The sequence below is a fragment of the Grammomys surdaster genome, unplaced genomic scaffold (genome assembly GCF_004785775.1).
Source record: "Grammomys surdaster isolate TR1022 unplaced genomic scaffold, NIH_TR_1.0 342, whole genome shotgun sequence".
In the NCBI taxonomy this organism is placed as follows: Eukaryota; Metazoa; Chordata; class Mammalia; order Rodentia; family Muridae; genus Grammomys; species Grammomys surdaster.
In genome coordinates, this window is record NW_021604761.1 from 1,636,013 (window position 1) to 1,657,721 (window position 21,709).

The following is a 21,709-nucleotide window of genomic DNA, read 5'->3' on the forward strand; positions in this document are numbered from 1 at the left end:
GGAGACCCGTGTGTGTGTGTGTGTGTGTGTGTGTGTGTGTGTGTGTGCGTGCGTGCGTGTGTGTGTGTGTGTGTGTGTGTGTAGATGTAGGACTGGCCTCACCTGCTCAGCATCGACTCCCAGGCGCGAGCCACTTGGGGCACGTCCATGTCTTCTGTAGTCCAACAATTCAGTTCCAGCTCCTCCTGCGTTTGCTCCATGGCTGTTAAAGGTCTCAACTGCAGTTGCAGCGTCCCGCACTCTCTTTAAATATGTCGCCCATCTATGACGTCAAGAGTGCGACGCTGAGACGTCACTGGTTGCCAAGCAAACTGCTGGTGGTTGCTGCCAGGTCTTTGAACCAGGCGTTGGCTACTTTTTGCAGGTCTTGGCGCTCCAGTATAGTTTAGTGAATGAAAATGAATAGGATGGGGGTGAGGTTCAGACGCCTGCTTATCCAGATTTTTTTCTTTCATTCATTGTAAGAGGCAAAAGGTTCTGAAGGCTTCACTCTATTTTCTTGAAAAACGAGACTTGCAAGAAATTCCTTTTCCCAAAGTCTGGGATTTAGACAAAAGCCAGCATTCCCTCAAGGACTTAAGAAGATAACGTCTACTTGCTAAAAGTAGTCATTTTCCTTATCTTTCACAGAAGGAACATATGAGTCTTCCATTAACCTAAACCAGTTCTTATGCCTATTAGCATATCAAGGTCTATGCTAGCCTCTAGGTCCCCTCATGTCCTACTCACAGTTCCTCTTACAGAGTCATCCTGCCTGGCATACCCTTCCCCCTATTCTAAACCTCACTGGCCCCTGAGCTTCGCCTTCTCCAGGCCAGGAGAGGCATCTGTAATGGGATCTGATGCCCTCTTCTGGTGTGTCTGAGGACAGCTACAGTGTACTCATATACATAAAACAAATAATTCTTTCTTAAAAGAGAGAATTACATTCACAATATTTAGTCCACTTGTATAACTCAGCCACTTTGGCTACCCCCCTCTTGATTCCCATGCACTCTCTGGGTCCTCTTAGCACTCTCTCTCCAGTCTTCTCTTCCTCTGATGGTCAAAGATTGCTTCTGCCATCAATGCCATGGAGACAGTCACAGAAGACAGTCCAGGTTATGGACTATGGACTAGACTCTGTCCTTTCAAGGACATCTAGAGTATAATTTATCCCTCTGAAGTCTCTGATCATATTGGTGGCTAAAGTAACTGTAGCTTGTCACCTAGGGAACAACAGACAACTAGCTCCTTTATCCCAAGGTGACCAACCACCATATCAGATCATCTATCAGTTGATTGATTAATTAGTTAAAGCTCTTATTAAAAGAGGACAAACAGGTTTGCCTTGCTCACAGCCCTCATGTTAAAAGAGAAACAGATTTTACATGTAACAGCCCATGGGCACTGTAATGATTACTGAACCATCTCCTGTTTCAATGTGGTGTAAAGAATGCTCCCCAGTTATCTCTGATTGGTTATTGAAAAACAGAACAGTCAATGAAAGCAGATAGGAAGACTGGACTTCTGATCCCAGCCAGGGGCTCCAGGTAGAAAGAGAGAGGAAGAAGGAGTTTGCTTTGCTCTGAGTCAGGTGAGGGTCCAGAAGAAGGTCACCATGAGGCAGGTGGAGCACCATGAGGATTCACTAAGAGGACACACATGGAACAGAGTGGACAGCAGATGAGGAAGGACCCTGATCTACAAGACAGGGGGGAGTAGATGTGTTGTGATTGCCTCACAAAACAAACAAACAAACAAACAAACAAACAAACACTATTCAGTCTAGGATAGTTTATTGAACATTAGTCCTAGGACAGATTGATCAAGGGCCACAACCAGGCTCAGGAGCTGATTGGGACATTAAGTCAGAATCCTACAGACCTCTTAAGCATGAAATCCACAAACATCTGTGCCAAGTCATTCCACCAATCAGGATTTAGGGATAAGAGATTTCCTTAGGAAGACTTCTTTGTTGTACATTTATCCTGTTCCCATTGGTTGGGGTATTCAACTGTGGGAGAAGATCTGCCTTGCCTAACACTCATGTCTTAACTTGCCAGCCAGGATGTCAGTTACCCACATACATGTCTCTTCCTATCGAGTAGAATGTCTGTTCCCAGGAAGGTCTTGGGAACTTAAGACTTTACTTGACCCCTACTCACAATGGAAGTCTAATTCCAAGTAGCTTTTTATATTGGTGCAGGTGTCTCTCTTGTGTTGGGATCCATCCTAGGGGCAAAAGCATAAAAGCTTATATGTAGGTGCAGGAAGTGCTGTAGGAAGTTGGTTTGAGTCCAAGATGATTGTGGCTAACTATACAAAGCAGTTCTAACTGAATTCTATTGTGACTGGTTTCCAAGAACACCAAAGCACAGAGAATAACAGAATAGAAATCCACTTGGGGCATGAGAAAGTTTCCTTATAATGTCAGTAATATCACAAAATGGCTGGCTAGACAGGTAACAGGTGAGTCCTGAAATTGTCCTGCAAGGAGACCAGGTGTTTGTGCAAGGAGGGAAGGCACTAGAGCCTTTGATACATCTCAAGCTGAGGACAAAGGCTAGAGCTGAGAGAAGCTAGAATTCACAAGACAAAAAAGAGAACAAGACACGAAGAGAACCCAGAAGTCTGCAGAAGCTTTGCCATGCGCGGAGTACATGTTGACACAGGACACATGGAAGAGGCTAGCCCAGGCTGAAGGATCAGCCATTTGGATCTACCAGGGTTCAGTATCTTCTGAGCCATGGAGGATGAAGGAAAATGGGGAAGGTCCCACATGCCAAAGTGAGAACATTTCCTCCTTCAGTGAGCACTGAGGAGGGGGTGAATGAAAAAATAAAAGAAATAAAAAAGGAAAGGCCATGACTGCTCCTAGGTATGGTGGAGGAGACCATTAACTGTAGGTAAAAGGGAGAGCATAGCAGAGGCATGGACATCTGGGAGAGGCCAGAGTGGACTTCACCCTGATGATGTAGGCCATGTGGGCTGAGGGGGAGTTAACAGAGAGAAGAGAGGGAAACCAGCTGCAGCAGCCAGGAGGCCCAATGGTACAAAAGGGGTGGGTAACCAAAATGGCTGGATTCTATAAGGAAGAGCCTATGGGGGAAGGGCAGCCCAGGCCCTGAGCCAGAGAGTTGGGGTAGAGGGCAGAGTATGCCAGCCATACCCTGTAAAGGGTAGGGAATGAAGGATGCTGGAAGAACCTGGTGGGCAGGGCTGCTTTGATCTGTTAAATAAGGCCCCTCATCCACTTGTCCTGGGGTTTGAGAGTTAACAGAGGCCTGAGTAAGACTAGTCATTAACTAAATAATTCTCAGATGCTCATGGGAAAGAAGTAGAGAGAAGATCTGGGTGGATCAGGTTGCAATGTACTCCAGCAAAATGTTCAAGAATATTTATAAAAATAAAAAATATGCAGAAGCTAACAAGGTAAAAGTAATATTTTTTGGCATCAATGAAATATGACACCATGTAAACACGTAAGGAACTGTGGGTCATACTGATGAGGAAAATCACCCAATCAAAAGTGACCCAAGGATAGGTGGTGGTGGTGCTCACCTTAAATCTCAGCACTGGAGAGGCAGAAGTAGGCAGATATCTGTCAATTGGAGGCCAGCCTCTTCTACAGAGTGAGTTTCAGGACAGCAAGGGCTATAAGAAGAAACCCCGTCTCAAAACAAAACAAACCAACCAACCAAACAAACAAAAAACCCACCCAAACACCCCCTCCCCCAAAAGTGACCCAGGGCCAGTGAGCTGACTCAGGGGAAATGCCCTCCTTCTCAGGAGTGGCTCATCCTTGCCTTCACTCTGGGTCTCCATTTAGACCATTCTGGACTCCATTCTGGGACTCCACTGGAGTCCATGAAGACCTGTTGTAGGTAGAGTCAAAATTGAATTTAGTTTTAGGACATCAATTGGCATCTGAAGTGCCGGATAGAGTAGTACACAGGCTCTAGGAACTGCAAGCTATCATTGTTACACATTTTATTTCTGAGCTCAATCAGCTTGGCACTCCAGACATTAAAGAGAAGGTTTCCAGGGAAATCCAAAGCTGCAGGTTGGGTCAGTTGTGTTATATGTATCTGATGGTCAGTCCATGAGCGGTGACAGAGGTTACAGTAAGAAAAATCGTAATAGTAAGAAGAGAAGAAAGATGAATCCTCCAATAATGGAGCCTATGGCAAAACCGAGGGTGTATCTGGAGGAGGCTTTGGCCTTTTCGTATTCATTCTTTTCTTTAAAACTTGTCTGAGTTTTAGGGGAGAGGGGAAAAGATTAGTTTTGTGGGTTCTGAGACAAGAGCTGGAGAGATGGCTTGGTGGTTAAGAGCCTACACTGCTTTGACAGGAGTTCTGAGTTCAGGTCCCAGTACCTATGTTAGGGGCCCACAGCTGCCTATAACTCCTGTACTCCAGGGGAATCTGACACCTTCTGGACTCTGAAGACACATGTGCCTTTGGACATGCACAAACAAACATATATGATACACGTAATTAAAACATCTTTTTTTTTTTAAAGGATTCTAAGATAGAGGGTGAAGTGGGAAGCTGAGAGCACTCAACATGTGGTGTGGATCTGAATCTACAGGAAGCAGGAGGAGGGAGGGCAGAGAGAGGGGGTGAAGAGGAATTGCAAAGAGTGTCACCCTGAGATAGCAGATTAAGGCTAGGTGGCCCAGTGGAAGGAAACAACAGAGAGCCAGCATGGTTAGAAGGCGGTGCTCTGGGATGTCCTCTTGGATGACAGCAGCCACAGTTTGATCATCCTTCCCTTCTTCATTTTTGACAGACATTAGTTCAGACACCTGGAGACAGACAGCGAATGCCTCAGGCCTGAGCATGGGATTTGGACTTTGAACTTATCCATACTTACCTCTTTCTTTTACAAAAGCTTTGGGGGCTGGAGCATGTTAGACCTGAAAATTTCAAGGAGAAAGACCAAATGATTATCCAATTAAAGCAAGCTTTATTAAATACTGGCCAGGAAGATGGACACTGGCCAAGTCTACACCTGAGATTTCCAGAGAATGGCACTGACTTAGGCTGTTAGGTATTCGTAAAGGCACACCCCACAAGACGACAGTGCTTCCTGCCTTCATCCAATTGGAGGCAAGCATCCGGATGTACTTCCTGTCTATGTACCTCCCACCTATGTGTGATCAAGCACTTCCTGTGCAGCTGGGGCAACCAACCTTGTTTACTGAAGTGAAAACGCCTGATGTTATTTTACATGAACAGCAGCCCCGGCTTACCAGGAAGTTGTCTGCCCTTGAGCAAGTGAGGTTTACAGGTTAACTGTAGTCCTTACAAAGAGATGGCTGAGTGGCCACGCCCACTGGCTGTTTTCCTGGAAGATCATGGTTTGATTCCCAGCCCTCACATGGACTCTCACAATCATCTGGCCCCCATGCACATGGTGCACAGACATACATGCAGGGAAAACACTCATACATAGAAAATACAGGTAAAGATTAATCATATTTTCGTGTGTGTGTGTGTGTGTGTGTGTCTGTGTGTGTGCAGGTGCCCAAGAAACTCAGGAGGGACGCTGGATGGCCTAGAGCTGGTGATTGTGAGCTGACTGACGCGTGTGGGTTCCCCTGGAAGAGCAGTCAGGGCTCTTAACAGTGAGCCATCGCTCCAGCTTCTGGTGCTTCTCCTTTTTCACACTCACACTTTTCTACTTGGCTCCTCTAACGTCAGCACTGAGTGCCTTTATCATCCTCTCTAACCCCCTGTCCATCAGACCTCCCACCCTCCACACGCTATCATATCTCCTTCTCCCGTGTCCCCAGATTCCTCCTCTCTGTGTGTCCTCCTTCATAATGACTTCAGGGTGTCACCTGTTGTCCCTTGTGTGGCCTCAAAAATCCCTGACCCTGGTGAAGTTTCTGTCTAAAATGTCCAATGGCCTCTTGCAACACCTTGTTTCCCAAACACTGTACCCCCAACAAAAGCTTCCTTTTTGCCTTTATAAAACAGTCTAAAAGTAAGAGTTTCTTTGGGCATGGTGACACATGCCTTTCATCCTAGCCCTCAGGAGGCAGAGACATGTAGATCTCTTAGAGTTCCAGCCCAGCCTGGTCACCACTAAGATCCAGCCAGGGCTACACAGTTAGAATGTGTCTCAGAAAGGGAAGCAGAAAGGGATGGTGGGGGTAGGAAGGAGGGAGGGAAAGAAGGAGGGAGGGAGAGAAGGAGGGAGGGAGAGAGGAGGGAGGGAGGGAGGGAGGGAGGGAGGGAGGGAGGGAGGGAGGAAGGGAGGAAGGAAGGGAGGGAGGGGGTAAAAAGGGAGGGACCGATCCTTATTGGCATGTTGGTCCATCCAGCACTCTGAGGGCAGGGGCAGGAGGCTTGTGAGTTCCTAATAATCCTGAGATACATAATGGGGCCATGTCTCAAAAAGCCTAAACTAAGGAAATAAAGTAAATAAATCTGGCCATGGTGGTAAGGTCCAGGCAGCAGGGTGGTTTCAGCTGCATAGCTAGTAGGAGTCTAGGTTGAACTACCCATTCCTTGAAAACAAACAAGCAAACAACAACCCCACCCAAACCAAACCAAACAAGCAAACAACTCCCCAAGGTATAGAGAATGGCTCAGGGCAAAAAGTCTACTGCACAAGTGTGAGGACCTGAGTTCAAATCCCCAGTACCCAAGAGAACTCTGGGTATGTTGGCACATGCCAGTAAGCTTGGCACTGTAAGGCCAGAGACAGGCTGAGTCCTAGGGACTTGTTGCACAGCCAGTCTAGAAACAGTAAGCTCCAGGTCCCGGCCTTCATAGGAGCACACACAGGAACATAACACACATGCACCCATGCGCGCACGCACACACACACACACACAGGCACACATATATTCAAGAAATAGAAAACAATACCAAATAAGACTCATGACTGGTTTTAGTTAATCCTTCAGAAGAAATTCTTCGTTCCCTTCTAAAACTCTCAGCCACATGGCCTCCAACGTCTGTGACCATTCTCTGGAAGGTCCCTGTACCTCTCCCCGTGACTCCTTTGTTGTTCACCCATACATCCCTCACCCTGCTAGTCACAAGACTCCTTTCATCCTCTCTTTGACCCCTATAAACTCTAACTGCTCCCCATGTCTGCCTGGACCCTCTTTCACGTCTCCTGAAAAACAACTGCTCATCTCTGAATGACACATTTTCCCTAAACTTTAAAAAGCTTTAAATGAGGCTGGAGACAGGGCTCAGCAGTTAAGCATGGATTGCTCTTCCACAGGTCCTGAGTTCAATTCCCAGCAACCACATGGTGGCTCACAACCATCTGTAATGGAATCCAATGCTCTCTTCTGGTGTGTCTGAAGACAGCAACAGTGTACTCACATATATATAATTCTAAAAAGAAAGCCTTAAATCTCCTTGTATGTGATGGGTGTTCATCTTCACGAGTGTCTGTGCACCTCTCTGGGGTACTGATATGTGTGAACTGCTGTGGGAAGGTTGGAAGTAGAACCTTTGGAAAAGCAGGCAGGGCTCTTAACTACTGATTGACCTCTCCAGCAGCCTTCCTAGCCTTTGGAATTGTTTTCTGGTTCTCTTAGAATAGCTTCTCTGCAGGGACCCTTTTCTCCTGTGGACACCACTCTATCCACTTTTAGCATGTCCTGTTTACCAGTATTCCTCCCCTGCCTACTTCCTGACACCCTCCAAAATTCCCAGCAGGTACCTGGCCCAAGAAAAGCTCTCAGCTCCAAGAAACTCACTGGAGATTACTATGGCAACGAGGCTGGACCTGCCTCCCAGGCTGAGCTTTCTATTCCTATTGGATGCTTACTATAATGGAAGTTCAGTCCGGGCTGTTTTATTGGGCAGCTCGAGAATTCCAGGTTCTACCTTGAGAACTGGTGTAAAGTCGGCTTTCTGTTAAACTTCCTTGCTTATTTATAGGTTCCTGCTTAGCACCTTGAAGCTTAGAAAAGGACATTTGAGGCAAGAGGAATGCAGGCCTCAGTCCTACATTGGATCCATTTGAGGGTACTGATATTTCTGTGGTCACACACACAGTCATGACATTTGCCCCTCCTATGCCTAGGACCTCTGGCCAGTGATCTCATATAGCTCAGGCTAGTCTTCAATTTGGTTTGTAGCTGAGGATGGTCGTGAATTTCAGATACCCCCACTGCTGCCATGTGGTGCTGGGGATCATAGGCAGGGCAGTCAAAGGCCGGCAAGCCCTCTACCCACAGAGCTACATCCCAGCCTCTAGATTTTATTTTTATTTGTGCCTGGGAGGATCTCATAAGTCCTGAGTAGCTTCAAACTCACTTGAAATCCCAGCTCCAGGGAGGTAGAGTCAGGAGGATCAGGAGTTCAAGATCACTGTCATCTCTACAACAAGTCAAAGTTAACTCGATTCTATGGGACACTGTCACAGACAACAAATAAAAAAGGGCTGGAGATAGTAGAGTGGTTTTGTTTTGTTTATTTGTCTTGGTTTTTAAAGCAGGGCTTCTCTATGTTGTCCTGACTGTCTTGGAACTCACTCTGTAGACCAGGTTGGCCTTGATCTCACAGAGATCCACCAGTGCCTCCCCAGAACTTGGATTAAAGGAATGCACCACCACTGCCTGGATAAACATTATAGTTATACATATATGTACGGATCTGAGTCTGTCAGTGTGTGTCTGTTTCTGACCCCATACTGCTGAAGCTTCAGGCAGGTGCCCCAAGCTCAGCTTGTGTGTGGGTACTGGGAATCTGACCTCAGAAAACACTTTACACACTGAGCCATAGGCCTAAGCCCTTGTTTGTTTGTTTGTTTGTTTGTTTGTTTTGAGAAAGTCTTGGGTAACCCAGGCTAGGCTCCCACTTGCTTTGTAGCTGAGACTAGTCTTGAATTCTCTGGCTGCACAAGAGTAAATTTGGATCCACAAACCCCTGTAAAAAAAAACAACAGGGGTTTGTGGACAGTCTGAGATCTCAGCACTAGGGCACAGAGGTAAGTGAATCCTGGGAGTTCACTTGGCCAGTCTTGTCCAAAAGACAAGCTCCGGGTTCAGAGAGAGACCTTGTCTCAAAAACCTAAGGCGGCAGAAAATAGATGCAGATACCTAACTGTGACCTCTTACCTCCAGACTCTCGCAGGCAGGGACTCACATTCAGTAGGTAGGCACAGAGAGGCAGGCACACACGTATACTAGGGAAGCATGAAGAGGCATGTACACACTGCCTAACACACAGGAAGTTAAAACAGATGAAATTGCTGGTACCTACCACCAGGAGGCAGTGTTGCCCACCTACTGTTCAAATCACAGCTCACCTGTCTTCTTGTCCAAGCTCCTTAGCTGAGTCAAGTTGTTTAATCTGCATTAGAGTTTCCCAGTATTGTGTGCTTCATTCTTCATAGTACTTAAATGATTGTGTGTGTGTGTGTGTGTGTGTGTGTGTGTGTGTGTGTTTTGAGATAAGGTCATAAACTTAAGTAGCCCAGGCTGGCCTCCAACTTGATTTGTAATTAGGGATGAACTTAAATTGATCTTTCTGACTCCACTTCCTGAGTGAAGGGTTTCAGTAAGCCCAACCTCATCCAGTGCACTCAGTGCTGTGTTACTGAACCCCAAACTTCATTCATGCTGGGTTGTGGGACCGCTTCCAGATGGATTCCATGAGGATCTCTGGCCGGGCTGAGGACAGGGTGCGACTGGCGACTGCCTTGCTTCCTCTGTCCGCGGGCAGCCCGAGATGGGTGGTGAGCAGACAGGGAGAGTCCGCTGCTGCCCTGCCACCAACCGCATCTCAGCGCCTCAGCGGAGGAGAAGGGAGAAGTGTTACAGCTCTTTGGTTTCCTCTGTCCGCGGGCAGCCCGGGAGCGCCTCAGCGAAGGTGGCAGAGAGGGGATAAGTGTTACAGCTCTTTGAAGTGTGCAGGCTGGCCGGGAGGAACCTCGACAAAAGCTCTCAGACAGCGGGAAGGATCTCACACACCTTTACTTTTGAGCTTGGTCAACATATACAGTCTTGGGGTGGCAGCAGGTAACCCCTATTGGCTTGGTCTGAGAGCTTGGGAATGCCTCATCTGCATGAAGGTGCTACTCCTACGTGATCACTGGCCATGGACCTCTCTGTGGGAGGGACTGTGGAGAGCTTGAAGCTGAGAGAGCCAGATAGGGAAGGTCTGAAGCGCCTCCCGTCCTAGAGGTCCAGAAGCCAGGGTGCTGGGGCTTCTAGGACTCTTCTACCAGGCTTTCCTGCCTTCACAGCTCACTGCCCCACACTGGGTCAGTTACAGTTCTTCACTCCCTAGCCCTCTGAAATCCACTGTTATTCTTGGAAATCTCTCCCTTTTTCTCTTACAAGCCTGTGTGTTGGCAGCTCACACTATGGGAGGGGTTCCTGTTTTCTTGCTGATGTTTTTGTATCTTCTGTTTGAGACAAGCTCTCATTTATGTAGCCCAGGCTGGCCTTGAGAGCTCCATCCTTCTGCTCACACCTGAATTCTGGGATTATAGAGATGGAATCACTGTGGCTGAGGTTTCTGTTTTCTTCTTTTCTTCCTTTTAAAAAAATTTGTTTTTGAGACAGGGTCTCTCTCTTATGTAGCCCTGGCTGTCCTGGAACTTGCTATGTAGCTGTAGCTGGCCTCAGACTCACAGATCCACCTTGCCTCTGCCTGCTAAGTGCTGGAATTAAAGGCATGCTGCCCCAGCCCACAGGAAATCAATGACAAGTGACCTGGGGACCAGGGCAAAAGAATGAAGGGACAAGAGACACAAAGAAGAACCTCAAGTCTTCGAAGTCCTGATCAAGTGCTTAAACTTGAATTTCAGGTGGCAGGTTATAAAGACATGGCAAAATGGAAAATTTAGGCAAGCATCATTGCTTGAAGCTATTCCCCTATCTTATCCTCATTGCCTAACTGTCTCCCAGGGAATAGCAGATATTCTTTAAGTTCCTGGGAACTGAGACAGTGAATGCCCTGGCTTAACCTTGTCTGACTAGGCTTTCCAGAACAGCAGGTAACTTCATGGGTTTGACTCCTAGCAGATGGGTCCTTTTATCACGAGGAGCCATAAACCAGAAATTTTACTTTCATATGGGTTCACTGTGTAAATAAGGCCCAGAGCTATGTCTGGTTGTGTCTCAGATGTGCATTTGGTGAATGGATCCACACAGTTAAGGACAGCTGAGACACATCCAAACATGGATGCAGTAAGATTCCTTGGTGAGTTGGGGAGCACACTATCCCCACCTGTTCATCCTCTCAATGTCTCTGGAGGAGAAGGATTATGGTCCCATGTGTGGATGAGCTCAGGGAAGATGAACAGTGGTCAGAGGCTCAGCAGCTGGAGGGCTGGACCTTCAGTCACATGAGGTCTGTCTGCTCCTCTTTCTCCTCTACCCTGCTCCTTCTTGTAGGGCAGCCTAAGACATGATTAGAAGTCCCTAGCAAGAAGGCAATATTTTATCTGTGCTCAGTCATTTTGGAGAGCTCCAAAACAGAAAAAGGAAGTAGAGGAGACTTGAACATAGAGCCATCAACCACACTGGCCTTGGTGTGCTCTTATTGAACCAAAGAGAAGGAGGTTTTGATTAAGATGTACAGAACATCTAATTGGTTTCAGCACAGCTTTTACTGGCTATGCTGTGTTAACCCCTGAGGAAAACTGAGGTGTAACAGGGAGTGACTATTCTAAGGTGCCTCAAGGAGGCTGAGCACGTAAGTGAGAGGTGACACTCCTTAGTTCTCACCTAGCCTCTGCCTAGCCTGTGGAGGACAGAGGATGAAGCCAAGGCTGTCTTCTGTGTGCAGGTGTGGAGGGGAAGCAGGTAATGGATGAACAATGGGCTCTGCACTGTCCCCAGGATCATTGCACAGGCCTCACCTAACAGGAGGGCAGACTGCAGTAGAGTGGGCTCTAGTGAAGGAAAGGGGGCCAGAAGTGTTAAATCCACAGGATTAGTCTTCCATCCAGAGACAGGGCTCTTGTTTCCCTCACCTGTCTTCTCTGAGCACTGTGTGACATGGGGTTTGTCACCATTAGCTAGGCCTCTGCTTTGTGCCCTGATGGATGGAGCTAGGGTTACCCGCCCTGTTAAGAGTCCCAAGAAGCTGCTCTCTACCTGTGGTGTTCTGAAGGCTGTGCAGTGGTAGAGACGCCACTGAGGCCCTCAGACACCACAGTTATGAAGAGAGAGTAAAGGACCAGTGTTGTGTTTTATAAAAAGAAAGAGAAGAGGTATGTTTGGTGGATATGCAATCAGGTGTGGGGGAAGTGGGTGCCTCTGTAGGCCCATGATGAGGCATCCCTTCCCCCTGAGGTACCAGCCACACAATGACAGTATAAATGAGTTTATTCAGGACATAAGGAGGGGAGTTGAGAGGGTAGTAGAGACAGTGAAAGGTAGACAGAAGGAGAGAAGAGGAGTAGAGGCGGGCCATGAGCACATGGAGAGAGAGGGGGAGGGGAATGAAGAGAGAAGGGGTAAGGAGCTGGAGAAAGGGCAGGAGAGCAAAAGGGAGAGGAGGGAGAGAAGCTGCCCCCTTTATAGTGAGTCAGGCAAGTGTGACTGTTGCCTGGTTACTGTGGGGCAGAGCCTAGCCTAAATACCAACAACCAGGGAGAACATGTCACTGGTTGGGAGGGAGGGAAGACACTCCAGGGGAGGTACAGGCTGAAGAAGGTGAGGTGAACAGGGGCAAATGGCACATACTTTACAGTCATTAAACAAATAGTGTATGCTATGCTTCACAGAGACTGAGTGTCCCTAACATTCAAAGTGTAAGAGTCCCTGCACCTCTCGCTGTCACCATGTGCTTTCACTGTCCTTGCAGGTGGGAGCTGATAAATGTCCCTCTGCTGCCTGACAGGCTCTAAACACTCATGGCATTCCCCGTCTCTGAAGGAAATGTGATCACAGGGAACTTGAACTTCTGCACACTCACTGGTTGTCTCCTCTGTTTGCATTAGTAGGGATTGTGCCAGTCTTTGAACACTGAGGGGCTTTCCACCACAGACCTGCAGCCCTAGTCACACACCACAGTGAGGTCTGATTTTTAGTTAGAAGTAGAGTGTGCATGTGAAGCCTCAGCTTCCACCCTCAGCCTCTCTCTCCAGTGCTGAGGTTCCCCAATGTGCAGGTCAGATCTGCTGTCTGTGGAGGATGCTGTGCACTGCAAATCTAGGGAGAATGTCTGTAACTCATGAGTGCAACGTCCATGTAAGCTTAGGTTCGCACAATTTAGTTCATCAACCGTGAGCTTCAGTCTGTGAAAATCTTTAGTATGATACCCCATGATCTTGTCCTTTTGCTTCTTGAGCTGTCTTAGAGCAGATAACCCCCAGTAAAGATGTTTTTTTCTGGAGAGTATTCTTTTACTGCTGTTCACAGAATGATTAGAAACTGCCTAACGTTGAACATTTAGAAAAGGAGGCAGAGGACTGGATGGTTCCCGATGAGATGCAGGGACAGGGTCTGACAGGACTCCATCTCTGATGAGATGCAGGATCCTGAAGAACTAAGGAGAGTGGGTAGGCTCTGGGAGAATACTGTGTCACTCATGAATTAACCCCTGTCACAGGGCACAGGCCCTGAAGTGGGCGAGATGCCCTGGGCAAGACGTCCCTCCCAGTCACGTGGGGAGAGCAGGAGGTGCTGAGGTAGGTTCAAGAGAGTGGAGATTCATATCTAAACTGTGGGGTGACATTCATAACACTTCATGTCACACCCCAGCTGTAGCGCTACTGGCAAATCTGAAACCTTTCCAGCCGTCCCTCCACACTACAATAAGGCTCACAGGACTCTTTATCTCATGAATGATGCTGGTCCCCTAATAAGGTGTGGATGAGAAGCTCTGTGTGTCACAGTCACACAGAAGATATTTACGATGTGTTCCTACCTGGTGACTGACAGAGCGTCTCTTACAATCCCTCCAGTGTGTAGATTATATACAGTTTTTTCTTCATTGCCATGTCCCTAGCATGTTACATCCCCCATGGATACTAGCAGGACAGGAGGGCTCTCACTCGGCCAGGATGAGGGATAAGGGTAGAGCCAGATGGCTGTCTTCTCTAAGTAGAAGTTCAGGGTCCCCTGGAGGAACATCTACTTTTCCGCTCACTTCTCTGCAGAGGTCTCCATTGCAATGCATCCTGGGTTTTGTTTGTTTGTTTTGTTTTCCTCCCTTCAGCTTGAACATCTGGAGAGCAGTAAAAAAAAAAAAAAAATAAAATAAAATAAAAACAACCTGTCAAAATCTGATGGCCCGAGCTGTGGCCTCAGCAGAGATACAGAAAGGTAGTCAGTTTCTTCTTCTCTGTGTGTTTCCATCTTACAAGGGTTCCAATGGAAGTGGAGATGCCACTACTTTTCCTTGTCCTATACAGCTCCTTTTGATCTTAGTGACCCACCCATGTGTGTTCATTGTGAATATCTTGAGTGTGTGATATGCACAGGAGCTCATGTATTTGAACACTTGGACTCCAATTCGTATTGCTATTTGAGGAGATTATGGAACTCACAGGACATGTAGCCTCCCAGGAGGATGTCCATCCCTGAGGGTGAGAATTTAGAGTATATGGCCCTACTGTGTGTACTGTGCATACTTAATCGTAGCACTTGAGAGGCTGACGTGGGTTTATCTTTGTGAGTTTGAGGCCATCCTGGTCTACACAGTGAGTTCCAGGGTAGCCAGGGCTACATAATGAGACCATGTCTTTAAAATAAAATAAAGCAAAATAAAGAAAAAGTTGACAGTTTTGCCTCTTCCAGTACATGCCGTACTTCCTAACTGCAACTAAGATGTGACCTGTCAGTTTCCAGCACCTGCTTCTCTCTCTTCACTACCAATATGGACATCTATCCTTGTGGGGCTCTGTGAAAACCTGACATTCTCTCTCTCCCCTCTCTATCTGTATACACACATATAGACACACAGAGACACACACACAGACACAGACACAGACACACAGACACAGACACACACAGACACACAGACACACAGATACACACACACACACAGAGTAGATATTTGCTGCTGTCTGAGGGTTCTACTCCTGTGAACAGACACCGTGACCAAGGCAACTCTTACAAGGACATTTAACTGGGGCTGGCTTAGAGAGGTTCAAGGTTCAGTTCATTATCATCAAGGCAGGAGTGTGGCAGCATCCAGGCAGGCATGGTGCAGGAGGAGCTAAAAGTTCTACATCATCATCCAAAGGAAGCAAGGAGCAGACTGTCTTCCAGGAAGCCAGGAGGAGGGTCTCAAAGCCCACACCCTCATTGACACACTTCCTCTAACATGGTCACACCTACTCCAACAAGGCCACACCCCCTAATAGTGCCACTCCCAGAACCAAGAATATTCAAGCCACTACAGCTTCTTTTATATAGAAAGTGAATGGGGGTAGGGGAATTTACATCTATGTGAGGAATGTGGGAGACTTTAGAACTCTGGATTAGAAACGCAGTTGAATCCTGTCAGCAGAGCTCCTGGAAGGCAGTCCTGCTGAGCAGTGCAGAAAGGTGGAGACCAGTCCTGAGATGGACTGGGATGCAAGGATTTTATTGGCAACTGGGCAAGAGGTCAGTCCCAGGATAGGTTGACAAAGAACCTGGGTATTTTCCACCAGCATTCTAAGAACTCACATAAGGCTAAATTAAAAGCAATGGACTAATTTCTTTGGTGAGGAAAAGGTCAACACAGCATAACATTGACTGCAGATACTTCTTAGCAGGGACTCTATGCTCTTTTGTCTACAATGAAAAGAACAAGTGGGACAGGAAGAAATGCCAAATGCTTCACACTTTGCATTTGGTCTTAGGAAGCTCAGTGTCTCAGAGGAGCTATGACAGTCGAGGAGGTTTAGGAAGTAAGGGAGGCTCCTGCCCTGCAGTGGAAAGTGAGACGGTACAGTCTGGTCAAGACCAGCTAAGCTCTAGCTTGGCTGTGAAGGGAGAAAAATCCCAATCTTTCTTGCTGCTAGAGAGGAAATGCTTCAGTGTACAGAGTTATTGAGCTGGTTGTTTGTGACAAGGACACATCCCAAGCTGGCAGCCAAACATGGCAGTGCTGTCTTTGTATTAATGGCTTTAGAGTCATAAAATATGCAATAGTTCAAGCGGACATGGATGCTTTTTCACTGGTTCCAGAGAGCACTGAGCCCTTCCCATGTTCAATATACATTCATACTCATTCTATCTTTATTAAAAATTCTACTACTGACCCAGTGAGATAATGGAGAACCTAGTAGCAGTTTGAAAGTCACATTTGAAAGCACTGGCCCCACAGTGTTCACCTGTAAGAGGTTCATGGTGGCTCAAAAAAGAGCCATCAACAAGTGGCCTGTCATTTCTCAGCAATGGAAGCCAATGTCCGTGATGAACATATGGCAAGGCAGTAAGCACCTCTTCCTGGTGTACAGAGGGAGCAGGGTCACTTCCTCTGCACATGGTGTCCCCTCTGCACGTGTGGAGCAGGGTCACAGACTAAATAGAAGCAAAGGGAGGCGGACACACAGAGACAGGTGTGAACACGTGACAGACAGTGAAACGACAGAATGATCATAGAGGACAGACATCTGGACTCTCACTGCCACAAGGACCCCAGTCCCACTGAGTAATACCTTATGTTTATGGCATCGTTTGGTCTTCACCACTTAATTTCTGTTAAGTTCCTGTTTCCAAATATGCTGGCTGAGCATTGCTTCCTCTTTAAAGACCTCTGCCTGATGGATTGTATTTCTCTATATTTATTTAAGGGATTCAATATTTCCTCCTTAAAGGTCTCTATCTTCTTTATAAAATTCAATTTCAGATCTTTTATTTTCTTTTTGCTTAAGTTGTATTAGGATATCCAGAGCTTTTGGTAGTCAGATAGCTGTGCTCTAAAGATGTCATACTACCCTGGCTTTTGTTGACTGTGTCCTTACTCTGGCATTAAGCCATCCTGTTGTCCCTGGGGGTTCCTGATGTAGCAGTTATTGGAAGGGGCCATAACCTCAATGTTCCTGGTGCAACAGGATTTTGCAGGGCAGCCTTGGGTTGGACAGTGGAACTCAGGGGGCAGTGCAAGTCTCCCAGCAGTTGGGATTGGGAGGCATGGGGAGGCAGACAGAGAAATGGTGGGACAGTGGGGAAAGGGAAAAATCACACAGCTCTGGGCAGCTGGACAGGCTCCAGAGGACTCAGTGGGCAGGGAAATGGGTGCAGAGAAGGACTCTAACCTGTATGCTTCCAGATCAGCAGGTCTGATGAAGGTGAGTAGAGAGGTGGCTAGACCAATAGAGGTTCATGGGACCCCATTCTGTCATCTGACCTCATAATTTTCCTGTTAAATAGTTGTAGGTCTCACTGCTGAAAAATTCACTGATTTTCTCACGGAATTACTCAGCAAAACAGATCTGAGGAGCCTGGTAACTGAAGATGGAGCCTGGGACAGATTTGTGAAAGCAGCAGAGTTGCCAAGGTGACTTGCAGGGTGTACTCAGTGCTGCCCCCCAGAGCAGGGGAATGAGGGTTATTTTCTGGTCAGGCATACCCACTCAAGGCAGTCCCAGGGGTTAATGTTACTGACTCTCCTTCTCAACTATCCAAGAGGAGTGTTTACAACATGTTATTCCTGGTGGAAATCTCCTCAGGTTGTTTGAAGATGTTCCTCAAGGTGCCAGGATGAATTTGCCACCCACTAGTTATGTGACCTTGACAAGTTACCACTTCCTGATGTCCACCACCATGCAACTGTAGTTGACAAGATAGGATCACCCATGTGGGCTTCTCAGCATGGGGCCAGCACAGAGTGTGATTCTCAGCATGGGACCAGCACACAGTGGGTGCTCCTGAATATCAGCTTTGCAAGTTAAATTGAAAGACAGAAGAGACAAGGTCCAAGGGTCTCCTGTAGGACTGAGGAATCAAGGATTTATTTTGGGACAAGTGAGAAAAATGTAAACTGAACAAGGCATCTTCCAGGTGCAGTCTCAGTCCCTTTCCTCCCATCAGAGGAGTGGTAACAACATCAAGATCCTACTTTGATCTCAGGAGGCAGAGAGTCCATGGTGCAGAGGCACAGAGCTCGGCTGGACCCTGACTGTCCTTGTTCAGATCCAGAGCCTCCTGCTGTTTAACAAGATTGAGAGTTTAGTCTAATAGGATGTGCTGAAAGTCTTGGATGAGCAACAGGTCAGGGTTGAAAAACCAAGTGCTAGTATCCTTCCCAAATCCCAGAGAGACTAGGACCAGGGTCACAGCCAAGGGTCAGGAGAGACTGTGAGTGACCCTGGAATGGAGGTGCAGGTATCAGGCTAGGAAAGCAGGGCTGGAAGGAGAGGGAGAGTTGGAGACACAAAAAAGGAGATAGATGGTCAGGGGCCCAACGGAAGACATATAAGGGAGAAGGGGCCTTTCCCCCTGCTCTGATGTCATGTCTCACGTGTGTGTAGGGCTGTTCATGGGTGTGCCTTCCATACACTGTCTTCAAAGACTATAGAGTTATTATGGGTTATTTGGAAATTTCTTCTGTTCTATACAGAGTGCCCTGAATATCAGAAAGATCACACGGCTACAGACAGCTCCCAAAGTCAGTGTGTTTGAAGAATGATTGACATGAGTCGAGAATATCAGGAGACCCCTTGTCAACACATCAGAGGAAAATGCTTCCCCTTTTGTCTTGAACATATTCAGGAGATTTCTGTCCTTCCGATTACTACAGATGATCTCCAGGTCCCTTGCATGTTTGCACATGGCCTTGAGGTGTTCCAACGAGACACTGCTGTCAGCTATGTTGTGTATTAGCCTGGTGATCTCTGTCTACAGGAATCTGCCATGTTGAGAGTCAGGAACTAGTGAGGAAGGGCAGTCAGTGTGGAGCCAAGATTGGTAGCAGCTGTCCTGTCCCAGTCACCACAGGCAGGCACTGGTCTTGTGAGCTCCAGCCTGGAAGGGGACAGCTTTGGACATCTGCAAAGAGCAGGCAGCAGGCAAAACAATCTGGAGGGTCTCATGGCTCTTAAGGGATTGGCTTGGGTTTTATTATCAAATTCTCAGAAAAAGTTAAAAAGTCTGAGGAAAGAGTCTCAGTGAGCCTTCCTTCTCATTTTGACACTAGCTATTAATCAAAGACTACTCTAAGCCAACTACAGGATTGAGAACATTTAAAAAACAACTCAGAAGTCACATAGATGATTTTCATCACATAGCACAGAGGGTTCAAATGAACCAGTGAAGACAGGTACCAGCCACATCTGAGAGAGCTTCAGGCTTCAGATTTCTTGTCCTTGGGATGAAGTATCCTGCACTGAGAGTATGATGAATCACATGACTCCTGCACACCAGAAAGCCCACCCTAGGAAAAATATTTATCCCGAGACAGCATCCAGCAGCCAGGAGGACACTGCTCAGGACTGTTGTCCCAAAGGAGAGAGATGAAGCCACTCTGCAGAGCCAAGGGGTGGGGGACTCAGGGCCAGATGGTAGTGAGGGCAGAAGACAGCACATCATTACAGGGACACCAACAACTGATCAGTTCCAGGGGAAAAAAGGCCTCCTGGGAATCTCCCTAAAGTCAATGGCTTAGGCTTCCAGAAATGGAAGGTCAGAAATGGCAGCAAAGTCCTCATCACACCCACGTCTTTAAGGTTGAGCATTTTTATAAAAAAATCCTTGGAACAGTGTTTCTCACACCCTGCATTTCCCAAATTGAAATACTTACGGGAATTTAATAAATTTTCTTGCAGATGGGACCCAAAGCTAACCTTAATGCTGACACTGTGTGCAGCAGACAGGTGGCCTGATGAAAGTGTTTAGAGCAAGTGTGCTGTCACTGTGTACTGTCCCATGAGGTCAGATGTGGAGCTGTCGACTGCTCAGGTCTGGGAGTCTTTCAGATGGAGGAATCCACTCTCATCATGCTCAGTCTGTATATCCAGCTGCAGGGCTCCCCAGGCAAGCTCAGGCATTCCTGCAGGCTGGATGCTGCAGAGGATGCAGGTGACTTCCCAGCATCCAATGGTAGAGGGGAGACTCTTGGGAAAGGTGCATCTCTCACAACACACAGTTCTTAGGGTAGAGAGAATTTGCTCTGATCCCACATCCCTGTGCTCATCACAGGGTTCCCACAGGTAGTGATATCATTGATATTTAGGGAAGGCATTTTATAAAGTGCCTTTCACTATGGTGTCTTGAGTCTACCTCACACACTGACCCCTGTAGACTAAGGATGGTGGGCATCTAGAATGTACCAAATGTTCATAGTAGAATGGAAAGTTTTGGATCTCTGTAAAATTGTTCTGTTGGGTTTGTAGTATAAATTTAAAGACTGAATAAGCTTTTATCTTAAAAAACATAGCTGTTTTCCTCATGCTCTTGCCTTCTATCACAGTGAGGAGGAAGCCTCACTGCGTGAGGCTCTGAAGGAACATTTAGCACAGGAGCCCACGGATGAAGATGACAGACCTCAAAGGGAGCAGCAGAAGGAGCGATTTTTGCAAGAGTTTCCTGAGTTGAAAAAGAAACTAGAGGACCATATCAGGAAACTCCGAGACCTGGCTGACCATCTTGACCAAGTGCATAAGGTGTACCATCTCCGATGTGGTGTCCAGTTCTGTTGGTACTGCTTCTGGAGTCCCAGGGCTCCTTGGTTTGGTTTTCGAACCCTTTACAGCAGGGACCAGTCTGGTACTCTCAGTAACCTCAGTGGGTCTGGGAGCTGCAGCATCTGTGACTAGTCTTACGACCACCATTGTGGAAGAATCAAACAGACTGTCAGATGAATCTGAAACCAGTAGACTGGTTGGAGCCAGCATGAGCATACTTGAGGAGATTCTAAAGATTGTGCCTAAGATCACAGTCAAGCTTTGTTATATAGGTTTGGAATTATTCAGTGCCTTCAAAACCCTCAAGGATCAGATCCGAGCCATCAGGGCAGCCAGATTCATCTCTTGCTCTGGAGCAGTGGCCAGAAACCTCACATCCACTGCCCAAAGTCTTCTCCCCATGACTAGAGGAGCCAGGATTAGAGCAGGAGGGTTTACAAGTTTGTTCCTTTCATGGGATGTGTACCACCTTGTGAATGAATCAGTGGATCTGTATGATGAGGAAAAACTAGAGTCAGCTAGAGCACTGCCAGACCTGGCTCTGAAGCTGGAGGAGAAGCTGCAGGTATTTGAGTAGATCTATGATGCTCTAAAGTCAGCCCTGCCCCAGTGACCCCTCCTCCAAGCAGCTAAGAGTTCAGGGGAGATGACATGTGCAGGGGTGGGGACAACAGAGGCATGTTGTAACAGGGGAAACAGCCTGAGTTCAAGTCCATGGTAAAGATTGTTGAGGAGTTTGAATTTCTCTGGCTGAGCAGACTGAGGTGAATGCAGATGGCCAGAGATCCCAGAAGAGCAAACTGGAGTTTAAAAGGGGATCAGACTTTATAGTATAGGGTTCATTGCTTGTGCTAAACAATATGTGGGTGTTGACAAGGGTCTAGTGTGCCATACATGTGAAATCATATAGTAAGCTGCCTTTCAGATTGGCTTTTACCTAGCAATATGCATGTGAGAAATAAAAAAAAATTAAAAAAATGGGATCAGACTGTCTTAGAGTGTGGGGAAGGGGACTGTAACATGGTGGGTGTGGTCAGGGAGGGGTGTACAGGACAAGCAATGAGAAGTCAGGAAGCCTGGGGAGCAGAATATGGAGAGAGCCAGAGTGAGAGTCAAGGCAGATCACATAAGGCATGAAACAGTGTATGGAATAGAGATGAAATCAACACTT

The 21,709-nt window shown here is 47.1% G+C and overlaps 1 protein-coding gene and 1 pseudogene across 1 annotated transcript in view; one reads left to right on the plus strand and one right to left on the minus strand.

The window, feature by feature from the left end:
* Positions 1–200, minus strand: part of LOC114630604 (apolipoprotein L3-like) — a 16,890-nt gene extending 16,690 nt beyond the window's left edge. Inside the window, exon 1 of the mRNA XM_028778848.1 lies at positions 103–200. Within this exon, the coding sequence (XP_028634681.1) occupies positions 103–200 (98 nt within the window). The remainder of the gene's footprint in view (positions 1–102) is intronic.
* Positions 201–251: 51 nt separating this feature from the next.
* Positions 252–21,151, plus strand: LOC114630605 (annotated as a pseudogene).
* The last annotated feature ends 558 nt before the right edge of the window (positions 21,152–21,709 follow it).